General features: G+C 32.4%; 1 protein-coding gene and 1 long non-coding RNA gene across 2 annotated transcripts; one reads left to right on the top strand and one right to left on the bottom strand.

The window, feature by feature from the left end:
• Positions 1–8,368: 8,368 nt before the first annotated feature.
• Positions 8,369–9,579, bottom strand: LOC133186950 (uncharacterized). Its single transcript, XM_061322333.1, has 2 exons — positions 9,536–9,579; positions 8,369–9,225 (listed from the first exon to the last, which is right to left on the bottom strand). The coding sequence occupies exons 1-2, from the start codon at positions 9,577–9,579 to the stop codon at positions 8,430–8,432; spliced, it is 840 nt and encodes a 279-aa protein (XP_061178317.1). The 3' UTR covers positions 8,369–8,429.
• A 5,645-nt stretch (positions 9,580–15,224) lies between these two features.
• On the top strand, positions 15,225–16,175 carry LOC133187329 (uncharacterized). Its single transcript, XR_009721172.1, has 2 exons — positions 15,225–15,374; positions 15,694–16,175. It is a non-coding gene; the product is annotated as an uncharacterized LOC133187329 (long non-coding RNA).
• Positions 16,176–18,817: the final 2,642 nt, after the last annotated feature.

The following is an 18,817-nucleotide window of genomic DNA, read 5'->3' as shown; positions in this document are numbered from 1 at the left end:
GATACTAAACAGATAAAATTGTTGTTATTGGCATTTTGTGGGATAGGATACTAAACTAAATAAAATTGTTCCTAATTATATTTTATGGGATAGGATACTAAACTAATCTTAACTTGTTGCTTACACATTCCTGTCATTAAATGAATAGTACAGTCTGATATAATTTCATCCACTAGATCAAAAAAGATGATATGAAAAATCAAAAATAGAAAGATGGAGACCGCGTATTTTGTGTATTATTTAGCAGTACTACTGGTGCTGTAGCGTAGACATTAAGAGAGATGTTATACGACTCGAGTATGTATGGAATCTAAAGTATTAAGAAATTCATGAATACAGTAGTTCACGGAATTTTTCTTGATTAAAGAGTGAGAAAAATGAATGATGTACAATTCATACTTTCCGACGAGAGACAATTGCTGCTGTTTTAACTGATTACATGTAAATAATTCACTGTATTAATATGAATTTCCCTTCTTGTCCAAATAGGCTTAGAGTTTGTTCAACCCATCCTAGGGCTAGTTTATTGAAGAGAAAAACGAGTTGAATTTGTTTTTATGCTTATATAATTACTAGGTGTGATTTATTATGTTATAGACTTTTGAGCCAGTGTGGTCATATTCATTTAACGCACAAGATAAATTTAAATAGACTCAAGTTGGCCACAACTATAAAGTAGCAAATTATTTGAAACACTATATATATAAAAAAAATGTTTCAATGAAGTTTTAATTTCTTGTATTTATACCAGTACACTCTGAAACAGGAAGTTCATATAAAATAACTGATTATGCAGAGGCCACGCAAGCTGTATCTAAACGTTTCAATGATTTCACAAATGGGACAACGTACGCTTGTGCATCGAAAACCTCAGTATTGACAAATACAGATGTAAATTCTGCAGAAACCACAACAGGTCAATGTTTGTGTAAATTTCTTGGTGGACCGCCCGTGGGTTATCTGAGATCCGCCTAAGGGGATGTCTGTTACATAGATCATCGATAAACTGTGTATCTTTACGTATTTATAGTACTAGATCATGCTTATATCGATTTTTTTTTTATCATTTACACATAGCACTTACACAAATTTAGTGAAAAACCTCGTGAATATATTTTGAAACAAACAAACAAATAAATAAATAAATAAATAAATAGATAAATAAATAAATAAATAATACACAGAAGTATATAAAAATACAAATATACATGGTAATAGATTGTATTATTCCACTGATATATTTTAAAATTTGTGGTGTGAGATCTATAAATTATCTGTTATTTTTATGACAATTAACTTTCTTGCCATATAGTTAATCGGAATATCCCTCAAAAAAAATCCAGCTCCCTATTTCTTCATTTAAAATGCCTTTAATTATCTGACAAATATTTACAAAATTTTCTCTTCTCCTTAAGATTCATATTCAAATTTTAAACAACGAAATTAATTCTTCAACCTCATTTTCTCTCCTCCTCCCCTCCCCTCCCCCTTTTTTATACTCAGATTTTTTTGGTGACAATTTTTTAAGCTTTCAAATCTTGTTATATTGAAATGCAGTTTCATTGAAAAAAGAATCATAAATCTTCTTCGCGTTTAGATGTGTATTTTACTTACTGTTTTTTTTTTTTTTAATTTTATCTTTAAATGCCATAATACATCCTAACAGTGTTTACACCGAAGTCACACGCATCACGACTCAGTACCTCTGAAAAATTTATGATATTCAATATTTAGGACAATATCAAAGTAAAAAAAAAATACAAAAAAATTTTAAAAGCAAACCTTCTGGAATCTTGGAAAAGACGTACGATAAATCCAGTATAAAGAATAATATTTGAAGAAATAGAGAACAAGACATCCCTTCTCTAGTTCGTTATTCTTTGTGGAGAAATCGTGTTTCATTGATGTCTGATTTGTTCCTGGTTGTTTTTCTGACACGCGCTTTCACTCAGGCGTAAAATTTCTCAGGTAACATTAACAGTCATACCTGATATAAATAGGTAGCTTATTAACAAAGCGTGTTCATTTTGGTAGTATTTAAACAAATCTCATTTAAAGATGAGGTATGAACTCGGCTTTTACACATAGGCACCTGACATGGCTTTTATAAAAGAAAACAATCTAGTAAAGATTATGTTTCCGGGTTGTCTTCGATGACTCATGTTTTCGAGGAGAGGCTTGAGATTTTAAAGAAAGAAAAAAAAAAATCAAGTTCATTTTAGCAAAAGTAATTTTAAAAAAAATGAATTCCGTTCAATACCATTACATCATATCTCTTTTCTGCGTGTTGGCTTGAGCAAATATATTATCAACAATTGAATTGCCAGACCGCACGTACGGTGTTGTTTATAGTACACATTTTTAATATACTTATAATAAAGCAAACAAGATTGGATTACTTATGCATAAAATCATTATTTACAATTTGCAAACATAACTTCCAGTTATGATAAAATATTTGTTTTAAGATTACATACATTTGGCAGAGAGGCAGTGAAAATGAATAAGACAGATCACACGAGTTGTGAATCTGTACATTTTTTCATACGACTAATGTTCTCTTAATAACATTTGAATTATTTTTAAATACAAAATAATCATAAAACTTTAACGAATATGAAGTCAAAATATCCCGTGGAATGGTCAGTATTATTTATTTTCCTTATCAAATCAAAGTATTGAAAGTACTGACAGACGATGGCATGTTTGGAGTATAGTATACATGCATTTGAGGTTAATGATGTAAAAATCTTAGATGCTATATATGTAATTAAATCTTCATTTTTTCAAAGGAACTATTTAAGGATTATTCTATTAGCATCATTAAAGCGAGGATATGCATAAATTTCATGTCATGAAACAATAGGGTTTTTTAAAAGTTAGATTTATAAAAAAATATTATTAAAGTTAACTATTCGGCTGAAAGGTCAATACAGTGTAACAAGATGTTATTTAAAGAATTTTTGGAATGGATATGTACAATTAATTGTAACTACAATTTTAACATACAATAATCTCTGATAATCGTCGCCTAATATAACCTATTACAAACGATGTCTCTTTTGATTCACTGCTACCAATTGAAAATAAACAATAAGGTCTTTATCACAATTGCGTAAACCTTTACTCTGTCCCTTTGAAAGTTTTAAATAATCTTTGAAAAGATCAAGGAAAGTCCATATTTGGATCTTCGACAACAGAATACAGGCTTGGATGGTGTGTTTCCCGAACGTCTACTCGCCAAAATGGTTTATTCCCCGAATGTCTATTCGCTAAAACAACTATTTTGTTATCATACTCAATTAAAACGCCTTCTAAGGGGTATACAGGTAGAGTTTACCTGTTTCACCATGTAGTCTAAATTATGTACTAAAGTAGAGTTTTATTGATTAAATAGTAACTATAATTGAAGGCATGGACAAGTATGTCTTGATATAATAAATATTTTTATTTAAAATACATTTAAAATTCTTTAAATAGAAACATAATTGCACAATACATGTAAATTTAGATCTGTGGTTATGGATATTGCAAATCATAGGCTTTTTAAATCGCTAAGGAAGGTGGAAGAGAATACTGCTCAAGCACCCTTTTGTTGCTTACACTTCAATTTACCAACAAAAGAATTGACGTAGTAAATATTAAGAATAATTTTAATCACAAAAGGGTCTAATATTCCACCATATTTAAAGTCCACATCTTGTATTTCTTACAAACATACATCGACTATTGCTTCCAAACTTTTTAATTACAGAAAAAATCTACAGTGGCTTGGTATCGAACATGTTCTTTTTCACCCTACAAATACAGTCCTGCTGGGCACGTCATTACTGTGACGTAAATGTAGTTAATAATAAAGACTTTAAATCACTTATTTTAAAAGAGCCAACATTAAGAGAACCCGAACTTTTTTGGTGTCATGATTTCATAAATATTATGAATTTTGTTGAAGATTACACCAGGCGATGGTCCAAAACCTTGACAATTTGTCAGAATGGATTAAAAATATATATTAGATGGATACTGAAATCTCGCATTAAGCGACTGAGGAGCAATATGAAAACCATCTATCCTTCCGTCTTCAGTAATTCAGAAGTGAAAACAGAATTGGATAGATTAAACGATCAATAAGTAATGGTCCCAGCTGACAAAGCAGGTAACAACATTGTCTTTGTTTATAAGGCTCATTATTTTAATTGTATTTTAGACGTATTTACTCCTCACTAAAATATTTACAGCAGTGAAGGCGAAAACAGTATATTCGAGAAGTAGTGGTAATCAGATGTGGATACTTTAAAACACCAGGGGACTTATAAAAAAAAATTGAAATCACAAATTATTTTCCAATATCAATAACATTAAAACGAACGACTTTTAAACACTTTATACAATCATTTTCCTCTATAAATTAAAGTCCAGGATTTTTGACATCATAGACAGCTGATTTTTCAATAAAAAATGGAACATATCAATATACATACCTTGTCATTGGTCATTTGCAAAATTATTTTGTTAAAAACCATTCTGATTGTACACACAAGTACTCTGAAGTTGATATAAAAAAAGATGCATGAGTTTGTGATTGACAATATCTATGTAGTTTTTAAAAACGCTTGCTGTGGCCTTCAACTCGACATCTAGCTATATCGACGACGTACTATCAATTAACAATAGATACTTCCATTCATATGTCGATTCAATATATCCCAGTAGACATGAAATAAAAGACCCCACAGAGTCTTACACATCTGTTTCATACTTGGATATTTTACGAGAAAAAAATGACGTTAATGGAAACTTAACAACAAAACTTTATGATACATGTAAACTTGATGACTTTAACTTTTCTATCGTCAGCTTCCTTTACTTATGTTGCAATATACCCTTATCGCCTGCATATGGAGTTTATGTCTCTCAGTTGATTCGATACGCAAGAGCATGTTCTACGTACGATCAATTGTTTAATAACCTATTAAAAACAAGTTGGTGAAACAAGAGTATCAACAGTCTCGTTTGAAATCATCATTTCGTAAGTTCTATGGTTGACACAATGACCTTTTCGGCAAATACAATCTATCATCAGGTCAAATACTGCCTGGCGTGGGTTTTTCACACTAATTGTTAGGCCATTATTAACACGCTGAAATTTCTACGGATTTTTTCCGTTTACCCCATCATGACAAGGAGCACGCGGCGGCTGTCGACAGGGAATGCTTACTCCTCTATAGAACCTGATCCCGCCCTGGTGGTTTTTGAGGTTTTTGCTCTGCTCCCAATTTGTATTGTTGAAATTGACTATGAGCTTAAATACTGTTCGATATCTCTATATTTCATTAGAGGAACTTGGATTTAATTCTGCAAGTGGTAATCAAACTAATACTCATAGTTCTCTTTCTATTGAGGAAATTCTTCAAAACCATATGTCAGTTTTAAATATTTTCTATATTCCCAGTAATCACATCGACTTTGAATTACAATACCCATACTGGATTTTAAACTACATATCAAAAATCTTGTCAAAGATATATAGCGGGTTCCAGTAAATGTTCTTCCAAGCCTTTATCTTTACTACTAACTAAAATATTAACAGCAGTAAAGGAGAAAATTCAGAAGTATTGAACAGCAATATATTCGTATATATATTAGTAGTGTAAATCAGATATGGATACTTAAAAACTCCACGGAACCCTTAGAAAATATGAAATCACAAAATTTTACCAAAAACAGTAACATCAAACGCACGACTTCTCAACACTTTATTCCACCATTTCCTTCGATAAATTAAAGTCCAGGATTTTTGACATCATAGATAGTTGCTTTTTCAATAAAAATGGAACTCGTAAATATACTTACCTTGTAATTGTTCATTTCCAACTTTATTTTGTTAAAAACCATTCTGATTGTACACATAAGTACACAGTAGTTGATATATATCAAAAAGATGCTTGAGGTCGTGATTGACAATATCTATGTAGTTTTTGGAGATCAAGTCTTCCAACAATCTATTGGAATTCTCATGGGTACTATATGCGCCCTGTTATTAGCAAATATATTTTTGTATTCATAATTAATATGAAGCAGAATTTATTAAAAAAAAAAAAAAAAAAAAAAAACTTCTACATGAAAAGACATTCATATGTCGATTCGATATATCCCTTTGAACTCGAAATAAAAGATACCACAGAGTCTGACACATCTGTTTCATATTTGGATATTTTACTAGAAAAGACGTGAATGGTAACCTAACAACAAAATTTTATGATAAACTCCATGACTTCAACATTTTAATCGTGAACTTCCCTTATCTTTGAAGCAATATACCATTATCATCTGCATATTATGAAGTTTAAGTCTCCCAGCTGATTCGATACGCAAGAGCATGTTCTACGTATGAACAATTTCTAAAATGAGTCGAGCTATTGACAAATAAGTGGATGAAACAAGAATATCAACAGTCTCGTTTTAAGTCAATATTTCGCAAATTCTATGGTAGATACAATGACCTTGTCAAAAAATACAATCTATCATTTAATTGAATGTTGAATGACTTTTTTCATACTAATTGTTAGGCCATTATTTTTACACAGAATTGTCTACAGATTTTTTTGTTTGCCCGATCATGCCAAGGAGCAGTGGGCGGATGTGACCGGCCGGCAGCTAAGGGGATGTTTACTGCTCCAGGGCACGTGATCCCACCTCTGGTGGTCTTAGAGGTCCGTGTTTGCTCAGCTCAAACAAAATTTGTTTTGTTTCAAAGGACTTTTGAGCTTGATTACTTTTCGTTATCTTCATATTTCATTTCAGAACGGTAGCTATAGACAGGTGGCTAGATATAGGTCTATCATTTAAGGAGGCCAGGTTGGATAACTCATAACATTTTTGTTTTTGTTTTTATTTCATGCATCTCAACATGATTCAAGTCTTTTTTTAAGTCGAAGAAACTGTATTGCAAAAAGCTGACATTTGCAGACCATAAAAGTTAGATAATAAATATATTTTAAAAAAATCAAATTTCCTTTAATCTAGTCTTAGATACCAATGCTTATTAGTATGATATGAAATTAGAAGTGATCTGTGTTGTCTTCCAATCGCACAAGCTTTTTACACTCTGTGTTATGTAACAATTAAATTAATCAAATATGAAGATAACAAACAGTAATCAAGCTCAAAAGTCCATTGAAACAATTAAAATCGAGAGCAGAGGAAACACAGACCTCTAAAGGTATCAGAGGTGGGATCAGGTGTCCTGCAGGAGATAGCATCTCCTCCAGACCCGACACAGTGTGCTTCTTGCCATGATGGGGAAAACTGAAATACGGTATAAGTGTTAAAAAACGTGCAATTTTCTCCGAATGTCTGTATACTAATAGCTTTTATTCTAAAATACATTTGATGATCAGTTTGAATTAGAAAATGCATGGCTGGTGTTTTCATTCGCAGTTCCTGAAAATATGTTTCAGATTTGATAATTTTCCCCAAATAATATGATTAACTATAACGTTGAACTTCGGACTACCTTAAGACACTAAAAGATACCATCAGAATTACCTTGTACGATATGGTTGATGCCAGAGTTGTCAAACTTTGCCTCTGAGATTGAATACAGTTATAATCAATACTGATCTCTTGTACTGGAAAGAATTCTATATGCCTGAATGGAATATGTTATACAATTGTGTAGATATTAAGTTTATCTTGTTTATTTTCAACCTAGGGTACCTGCTACATTGCTCAAGGGGAAATTTAAAATAGATCGAACGCGAAGGAAGATTTAGTGAACAGAAATCACTGTTTTTTACTCACATTGGGAAAATACATGCAAGTTACATGTATGTTTTCGATTACTTTATTTTTTCCCTAATATAATATTAAGAATACTTTCATTTTTTTCAAATTGTGTCATCTACTGAAAAACAGAAATCTGTCATCTGCGGATCAAAGGGCAGATCACTCTAGACAACTCAATAAAACTAGGGCGGTATAGGAACTCTTCACTTCCTGTATCATATAGCACTATGACATTACAGGGTCTTTTTTAATTATTAACAAATAATTCTGGTATGTGCCGATCCAGGACTTCCTATTAGTAGAGGGACGCACTGTAAAAAATATTTTTGATACAAAAATATGATATGTGTCGCTGATTTTGAGGGGTTGGTAAGCTTTGTATCAGTTCTGCATCTTATTGTAAAAATTTTACAATAAGTATTAATTACAGAGTCTTTTCAAATTTTAAGGTATTCGAAACAAATATCCCCTCTCCATTTTTCCGTACTTGTGAACTGCATTGCTAGCAAGATGAACATTTCACTTCACAACATTTTATCAGAGTATTATTTGAGATAGATACGGTATATAAAATGTTATTTTTATTGCAAAGTTGAATTTACTGACATTTTTTTTTTTAAATTATAAAGGTAGTCAAGGTATCACGAATGTAAAGGAGCTACTAAAGGTGTCTGCCCTTGGGCAGGTTTTGGCGTCTGCTCACTGTCACGTGACACAAATCCGGTGTCCTCCCTACTGAGTAGAGAAGCTCGATTGTTGTCACTTTCCGTTTTACTCTGTGTTACTGATCCGGTTTCTTTATCACTTTGATTGGATATGTTTCCGTTTTCATCCGCTGGAGTTGTGTCTCCAGCGTTGTCTTCGGAAATTTCGCCATTTTCACTATAAACTTCACTGATGAATTTTTCGAATTTGCTATAAAGTTTATTTCTTTTTCCGTGAAACAAGTTGATTTTCCTCATTCTGCTTAACGCAAACATACGCCTTCTTGTGATAGCGTCCACCCACTTTTCAAAGTTTTCCTTACGTTGAACAATGGCAGCTCGTTTTTGTTCCAACATGTAGTCAAATGCTTTCTTTTCTTCGTCTGTTATAAATAAATCCGGGTCATATTCATCAAGGTCATTTTCCTCCAAGGCCAATGCTTCCTGTAAAACATCAGCTGGTACTTTGTCACTCAGTTTTGTATTATTTTCAGTAGGTTCTGTGTTGTTATTATCATTTGTTTCCACGGAATCTTGTTGTTCACTCTTCGTTGTGATATCATTTCCATTTTGCACGTCACTTCCTGCTGGGGCGTCATGTCCGGCTTTCTTAGATGAACTTTGTGTACTCATACTGGATTTCTCTTTCTTGAGTGAGATTTTAGAGTCCGTCAGTGTCCGCTCCTTCATCCTACTACTCTCCGTCGGCCTTAATAAGTCCGTCATGTTTGAACTAAGAATAGAACAAAGGAAAAGTCATTTAATAATAAATAGATTTTTTAAAAAGAAGAAGAAGCAGCTGTATTTCTTTCGCCTTTGCATTTTTCAGTTTATTTGGTGACAACACGTATGCACGCATACTTATCTAAGACCTTCAAGGCCGTTTAATATAGTTTGTTGGAAATATACGGGAACAAAAACGACAGTGATAGTTTATCAGAAGTTATTGTAATTATTTCTTCCTCAGCTTGACAGTTTCTGAAGCTGTTATACACTTTACATGTACAGCCATTGAACAAGAAAGATTTAAAGTATCAACTTACCTCCATCGTACAAATCTAATGCGTATTACAAGACATCCATCCATCAACTAAAGCTTACATCAGAAAGACTTTTAAAACCCAGAATTAATATCAAGTATTTTCAAATGATTGATATAAGAACCTGATCGATATTCAGTCGTCTTTCGCTGTGTAATGTTATTTATTAAACTCTAATAATGAAGTCTGGGAAATATGAGAAAATTTAAAATCTAACACTAATACAAAACAAGCCTTCCTAACAGAATAAATCTATTCCTTACATTTAAATCTTTATGTCAAGCCAAATAATGGTGTCTATGGAACTTGTATACCTTTATAAATAAGTTAAATGCATATATTAATGTCATTTCAGTGAATCATTAAAGGAAACCGACTATATATTAATCGTTTTATTCAGCAAATTATACCCTAATATCAAAAGTTACGAGTGAATCTAGTTTATAAAAAATATAGATTACAATTGGCTAAGCATTATTTGTATATTCTTAGCTTTTTCTGCATGACAATTTAATCAAATTTTGCAAATTTTCAGTCTTATAACACCCCTCAATAGAAAGACAGAAACTGTAAACTTCGAACTTAGAAGACTTGTATTTATGTTTGATTTACCACGGAATTACAGTGAAGAAAAATTGTTTTCTTTCTGAATGCACACACCTTACTTTTTCTATTTTTGTCACAATGATTTTTTTTTATCAAGATGGAAATATTTTTCGCTGAGAGATCTTAATTATGATGTAACTGAGAAGATTAACAATTAAGTCGGTTAATCTGGTGATACTGTTAATCCTATAATGACCCGGTTCACTGACACAGATCATTCTAAGTCCTCAATGGGACGAGCACCTGTTTAAAATGACCTCGTCTGCAAGTGTTATACAAAGACTATATCTGCACACTGCACTTCTTTTGCACTTAATCTTTTATAATCCATATTCTTTAACACAATGTTTTTCTTAAGTAAGTGTTAAAGAGCGATTCAAGAATTAGGGACAGGGAACACGGAAGGGAATGCTGACCGGGGGATTCTTATTTTTAACCAAGCTTGCCTACACTACTGCAAATTTCCCCAGTTACAGTGTCTAGATACATGTAAATAAATAGTCATCTTATCCATTTTCACAAAACTCCAGAAATCACAATTAAAAACAAACAAAATTAGGAGCATATTTTTCTCCATGTGTGTACATGCGTGTGCTAGCCTATTGATATCTCATCTTGCAGTTAAAAGGAAGACAAAATTGTCCAAATACACAGAAAGAATAATACTTTTGAATTTTATTATGCAGTAACATGCTTGAATTCTAGTCTCATCAACCGGTCAATTATAAAAGTATATTGTATATTTTACCACCAAAAAAAAAAAAAATAATAAAAAAAAAATAAAAAAAAAAATATTTTAGTATTAAAAAGTTGGTAAAACTATGCTTTAGTCATCCTGTGAGTTTATCTTGAAAATCTAAACCACAGTTGAAAATGTCCTTAACTACAAAAATAAAATTACCCGAGTATGTTACCCCTGCATTTGCATAATTTAAAACAAAGACTTGAGCGCATAAGAAAATGTGGTTGGAATAATTTGATCACCGACTTTCACAATTTCACTAATAATTGTATCGAAAAAGATAATGAAACCTATATTATATCAGTAATAAGAAAATTTTCAAATTAACCAAAATCTGTAGTAGATAGAGATAGCAATACGATTTTATTATGGTCAATATATATAGATTTCAGTCGAATCACTGTGCATCATTTTAAGAACTACCCTAGATTCCTATTCTGATTTAACGTTTGTGCATATTATATTTATCTTTGACTTGTTTGTGTGACATTCTCTAGCTGCAGAACAGTAGCTCTTCTCGAAAAAAAAAATGACAGCCCAGAGAGCTATACAGTGCGATCCATAGAAAAAAAATGCGCGCAAAAAGTTGTGCTAGGTTCTGGAGTTATTACTCTGAATTCTTAGACCTTTATTGACTACTGTCGTGATTGACATCAGCAGGAAGGGCATTGAAGCGAATTTTTCTTGCCATCCAAGATGGCAGCATAAGTAGGCGGAATTTCCGAAAGTCTCAATTTTAAGCCCAGGAGGGCTGAAAAAACATCGGTTATTGGGGATATTTTGTTGGGGAAATAGTAAAAGAATATGTTAGGAAAACACGACAAGTAATGTCTTAAGATAGTAGTTTAAATATACGGATAAATAAACCGAGAAACAGAGCATTTTTGAGCAATAAATATACATGTATTTCAATGTGTGGCACTGTAGCTCTCTGGTCGCCCATCCAAATGGGGTTTTGTTTCAGATCACCGACCTACAGATCTGCAGCTAGGCTTACTCATGCATTAATCATCTTTAAGACGTCTATGATAAACAGTAGGTGACAATTCATTTCCTCTGAAGAGTTAAAAGCCAGACTAAAAGCCATCCCGAAATACAGTGCAAGAGGTGAAATCACACTAATATCTTATATCAACGAAGAAATAATAAGGGTATATGAAATGATCTCGATCATATTCTATGCTATCGACAATTCATTCAGTAAGTAAATAAGAAGAAAAAAAAACATGATGATGCAAACATATATGATACATATTCTTAAATTTATAATCATTAATATTCTCAAAATTAACACATATACCGGTAATTAAGAGAGAACATGAAGTTATATCATACCTGTTTTCACCCTAGGCACATGTAATTTCCACTGTGTATATATTAACTACTGACCCAAAGACGAAAATAAAATCGGTTTATCATGCAAAATTTTAAGTACCCCTTTAAAAGTTTAAATCCCGTTCATATTACTCTCATTTCTTATTATAGATATGACTACCTCTACTAGACCTATAAAACCTTTACAGTAAACAGACAAACTCGTACAGTGTACATACTAGTACAGTGTACATACTAGTACAGTGTACATACTAGTACAGTGTACATACTAGTACAGTGTACATACTAGTACAGTGTACATACTAGTACAGTGTACATACTAGTACAGTGTACATACTAGTACAGTGTACATACTAGTACAGTGTACATACTAGTACAGATTCAAAATACTATTTAAAACAGGCACAGAGGTTATGTTTAATTGATTTGAAAATTCACTACGTTACAATGTATACTGCAATACAAATATACGATATTAATATTTTCTAATTGAAACGCCTTTTAAAAATCGTTTAATGTCTTCAATACATTGACTGTAAAAACGGTGTTTATTAACAGTCTACCGAGGTACACGTATATGTATTTTATCAAGTTAAGATTGATGCAATGCTTCAAATCGGCCGAAAAAATTTAATCATTTTAAAGAATTTCCACAAGAAAGAGTCCAAGGAAAATACTCATGAATCTTTAATATGACATATTTATTTCTAAGTACAATAGTATAAATAATTTTATTTTAAAGAATGTTTCCAAAAGCTACATAATCAAAATTAATTATAAATCATGGGTGTGAAACTCAGTGATAAAGGTTAGGAATGTACTATCATCAAACTAAAGAAGACAAATATAATATCTTTATACCCATAATTCATAGAGAAATGATATCTGTCAAAATGATGTAAACGCCTCTTGATCTTAATTTGTCACGTGATGATGCTGATGGATTCGGTAGATTATGCTGAACGGCCCAGTGATGGGAATATCACTATAAAGATATCATCGTGTCATTCAAAGCTGTAGCAAATTCAAAAACAAAATTTAATAGTACACCAAACTTTTCATTTTTTATTTATCACTATTTTAATATCTCGTAAGGATCTACTTCCATATCTCACGCACTTCCATGCTGGGGAGTGCATTGTAAAACCTTTTTATAAAATCATTACTTTATAAATGTCTTATGAAAATAAAAAAAAAAAAACAGACGTAGAATAAAGCATTTTTTTTAAATTTGAAATTAACCTTAATATATATTATATATAAGAAATTGTTCTATGAAACCAATAAAAATAACGTCTCATTTCCCCATGTGCACTTTGAATCACAACCATAAATACATGTAGACCAGCCGCTGCTACAGACAAAAATAAATATCGTCACATTTACTCCATTGATGTTTCATTTTTTTTTACTCATACATTTACCAGCATATATTTACAATGCATTTCAAGAGAACAAATAATAACATAGAACAAAAGTTTGCATTAAAAGTCACAAGTTCGCGTTTTTAATACCAGTAAATATGATGTGGAAAAAGTCAAGACAATTGACAATTTATTTATCTATTTTTTGGATTTTCAATATTGAGAAAAATTCACATACGTTCTAGAATACACACCTTCAATAAAAAAAAAATTGCTTGATTAAAGGGTTTTGGTTTTTATTGTCACCAATTTCCGGAAAAAAATATAATTGCCTGACGCCACGTGCGTCAGGCAGTATATACCCAGCAGGCACACAACGTTGTTTAAACGTTGAATATTAGTTGAAAATGGGTTTAGACGTTGATAAATCTAGTTTCAATATTGATTCAACGTTGACTTTTCAATGTTGAAAATGTAACGTTGATTCAACATTGAATTCAAATTGAGTTGAATTGCCAACATTGATTCAACGTCGGATCTTCGTCGAGCGGGAATCCTATTTTTCTCTGATAAATAATTCGCACTATAATAATGTCGGACTATAACATTGTCGGACCATAACGAGGTCGGACTTGACAAAGTCGCACCACCGTATATTATTAATAACTATTACAACTAACAAGAATGGTAAATATATGAATTTTAAAAATTCAGTGATTAATATGAATTCAGTACGAATTTGCCAAAGTACGAATTAAGAGCATGCGCTTTAGGACATCCGGAAAATATTCAAAAAGACAGGATAACAGTTACTGGTAAGTTTTGATAATTTTAAGATTTTATATATACAGCTGTTTTAAGATTTTAAAAGTATAACTCGATTTGTTATCTATCTTATTTGCTCGTGATTATGGATGTTTTCGAATTCCAACTGACGCCAATTTCAGTTCAATATTTTTTCAAAGAATGCATGAAGACCACATTGAACTGTTGAACTTGAAGACTATTCCATTGTATAGTTTAGTTAATTGATCTTCATAGTTTGAGAGTATTACATCTTGTGTATGTTAAGTGTTAGTATATATATAGCATAAACGGATCAAGATTCTGTTAGAAAAGGGGGAGGGGGTGGCCACTTGAACATGTTGAAAGGGGAAGTCTACCATCTCCACCGAAGGCTTTTGGGCAGTTTTCACGGCACACCGAGTCCCGTTTACATCCCATTCTCACGTCTGTAACATCTTAAGAAACCCTGAATTTTATTTTCAGATTCTTATGGTTCTGTCTTTGAATAGCTTTACTGGGGGGGGGGGGGGTTACAGTCAGGAATTCCCCGTCTGTTTTCCAGTATATCCCTCCACCCACCCCCTTTTTTATTTGATGAGTAAATCATTATTTTAAAAGTAGTTTCCTCTTTTAATGATTTTATTTTTTCATGTCTTGGATTTGAGTTTTACTTGTAAAAAATAGTTTTATGAAATATTGAACTGCTGCACAAGTTTGGGTTGAGAAATTCATGTGTACATGTAAGTCTTTTGCTTTGATGGAACACAAACTTTTAACAATTTTTTTCTTTACTTTCCTGTTACACTTTCAATTTACTTCATTTTATTTTGTGTTTTGTGAACAGCAGGCATGGCTTATAAAGAGATGAAAGAGATATCATGCAGAAATAGATTTAATCTCACGACCAAACAATGATATAGATGTACCTTGTAAATAAAGGACATTCCAGCACCTCACAGCCTCCAGCAAATTAAGCAGCTGATGAATGTTAACACATGGAAATCAAATGGTACAGTGCATTAACCATTCTCATTACACTTTAAAAATTTGCATTTTAAAGTTTTATTAATAAATATCATTTGCAATGCCAAGAAATTAACTAATTTTTGCATATATGTATTTACTTAATAATTCGTTTTTAATTATTATATTTGTCTTTGGATTGATTATTTAGAATTTGGAAAAAGCGCAAGATATTAATTGTTTTTTTTAAGTGTCCGTCAATTTTCACTGAAAGATAATTTTGGAATAAAAAGATTATGAGACTGAACATAATTTTAATGTATTTCATTATACAAATATTTATTATATCAAATTGTACATTATAGGGGTAATCAACTAAAACGCTGTACCAATCTGTCCACTCAGAAGACCAATATAATCCAGGAGAGAACACTAATCAGGAGATCAACAGCACCCCAGGAGTCCGACACCACCCAGGAAGACCAACACCACCCTCAGAACTCCAACACCAGGACTCTAACACCAAGATTTAATTAAAAATGTATTTTTTAAAAGAAATATTTATCGAATTTCGGATTTCCAACATTTTGGCATGGGCATCACTGAAGAGACATACAACTGTAATTTGTCGAAATGCGCATCTGGTGCATCAAAATGGTTACCGTATAAGATTTACATCTTATCTTGGAATGTTTTCATGTATTGGAATATTTCTTGACCACAAGTGAAAATAGAAAGCGTTTGTAAAATGTTTTGTACTGATTACATGTAATTTATAAAATGTATTTTTGTGAAATTTATTGTAACTGATCTATTGATAGGAAGTTAATTAAATGTTTACAATATAGATTTATATATGTTTTCCTTTATATAATTATGAAGGCCTCTTAGTTAATAAAGAAATAAAATTTTAAATAAGTAATCACCAATCCCCCCCCCCCCCCCCGAAAAAAAAAAAAAACGTTGAATTAACTTTTATTCAATGTCTAATCAACGTTGATTTTCAACATTGAATCAACGTTAAGATTTCAACGTTGAACTCAATTTTCAAAATCTTACATAAACTAAACGTTGAATCAACATATATAATCAACGTTGATTCAAAGTTTTTTTCAATGTTGTGTGCCTGCTGGGTAAGGATTAATATTTCAGGGATCCGAAACTAAGTGATCATTCTTAATGAACTAGATTTTCTGCAAGCTGATTTACATCGGAATTTGTTACCTGCATTTAAACAAATACAGTTTGCAGAAGAAAGAATCATATAACTGATGCAAAATAATGATGTGTTTAATTCCTTCAATTTTTTTGCATGCACATATTTATTCTTTGCGATTCTTTGTACGAACATGTCCGTGTAACATTTTTTCTGCGTTTCTAAATACTGGATCAGTCCATTTGCCTTCTACGAAAGGGGTGACACAATCATTTCGCGCCAAGTGTCACATGTAAATTATCTTCGCGCCTTTTTCTTGGGTTGTTCTATTGAATGGGTGTGATAACTTCTATGGAAATAAATAAGGTTTATTCCTTTAACATGATTCTTAAGCTCCAGATTTTTATTAACAGTAAATTTTATCTCATTTTTTTAAGAGAACACATTGTATATGGACAGGCAACACTAAAGCAATGGATTTGCTGATAATTCTTACTATTTATTCCATAAGTGGACTAGTCTAATCATAAACAAACTCCCTCCACCCAGTAAATGGGACATCCCTTCTTGATTCTGTTTTCCACCTAGCCTTTCTTTCAACATTACATTTATTAATAATGTACGTTACAAGGTAAGGTTTTTTAAAAAAAATCTTAAAAAGTCAACGAGTAGCATATTATTTCAAGCTTTGTTATGAACAAGGGTTTCCTTTTAATACAGTGACAAGAGTGGAGATCAGTACCCGTAAAGTAAAGAATCAGCAAAATGAAGAAGACATCATGATCTGTCCTGGTTTTCATTTCATAAAAAAGCAAGTTATTTTAATTATGAGAAAGGTCCTGAAATCGATTGAAAAGAAAAACTTACAATTTTAAAACTGTATATAAAGATGTATAAGCTCATTTATAATACATGTACTTGTATATGGTAAGACCATCATCGCGTGAGTTTTGTCCAGGTGGGGGGGGGGGGGGGGAGGTATTAGTGTCTTGTTTTGCGCTAGCTATAAAGTGTACAGGTTATTTACTTTGATTTCTAGAGTAGCATTGAAGCATTTTTGTCTCAAACACTTCAAGACAAGTTTCCCAGTTAAAACTGTTCATAATTTACTTCGTCGTCGAGAACGACGGAAAACAGACCAGTCTATAAATAGAGGCCGTCTCATCAATCTATCACTGACCATGAAGAAGTGCGCCATCTAGTAAGAGAGTACATGTAATATGAATTTCTTTAAAACCTAACTATTTTCCCAGAATTATCAGTGGCGGATCCAGGAATTTCATAACGGGAGGGCGCAGTAGACGGCAGGGTTTCTGGGGGCTGTATTGAAACCCCAGTGGGTCCAGAGCAAAGCTCTGATGGGGGTTCGGGGGCGAAGCTCCCGGAAGCTGACGAATTCTTACAAATAAGAGGTGTTGTTTCCTTGATTTTAGGATAATGAACATATAAGATCTACATACAAAAAATTCAAACGGGGGGGGGGGGGGGGGGGGCACGCCCGGCGCGCCTGTGATGGATCCGCCTTTGATTATAATCTACGCTAACGCACTTCAGTTTCATCCCAACGTAACTAGTCAGCCCGTGGGCTAACTAATAAATGCCCAAATAGTGGCATGTCTTAGATATTCGTTAATCTGTAGTATTTGGTTATGAAATTTGAGAAAGTCAACTGTACATCTTGTATAATGAAGTATCGCAACTATGTCGCTCCTTGATAACGGAAACGTTTAGCACCTCTCCTGCATATACGTTCCATAGATATTGATTGATTAGTCAGGCAAGCTTTTTGAAAAGCTATTACTTGTTTGGATTAGAGTTTTTGATAAATTTTCAATCGAACACACTTTGACCTTCCTCTTTAAGTTAAAGTTTCGCGGAAAAGACCGTAGTATGCCCCGATTGCTGGAATTCTGATTGTCATCTGAGAAAGAAAAAAATACAGAATAAGGTATGTGATGGCAAAAGATTGAAGATCGATGTCTGATTAATAACCCAGCCTCATTAGGGTCAACAACGTGTTCATCAAATATTGTTTGTAAAATCAAGTGCATTTATTACAGAAGCGTGATTTTTGAATCTCTTGAGAGATGATATTTAATTGCACAGTGTTAATTGTAAACAGAAAAGTCGTCAAGATAATTGCACCGATATCGATTAGGTATATAGCAGTTTTTCTGATTCATAAGTTTATAAATTACAGTACTGTCATAAAGGAAGGCGAGGCTAGTGCTTTTGTATGGTTTTTACGGATTTATTTCTCCTAAACGTCTGACCTAGAGATTCATATACATGTAGTATTACATGTACGTGCAGTTCTCATCCTTTGTCAAAGG

The sequence above is a fragment of the Saccostrea echinata genome, unplaced genomic scaffold, assembly GCF_033153115.1.
Source record: "Saccostrea echinata isolate AGI-Se365-2 ecotype Australia unplaced genomic scaffold, CSIRO_AGI_Sech_v1 ptg000014l, whole genome shotgun sequence".
NCBI classification, from domain to species: Eukaryota; Metazoa; Mollusca; class Bivalvia; order Ostreida; family Ostreidae; genus Saccostrea; species Saccostrea echinata.
The sequence above is the reverse complement of the archived record's forward strand: the minus strand, read 5'-3'. Positions and strand labels throughout refer to the sequence as shown.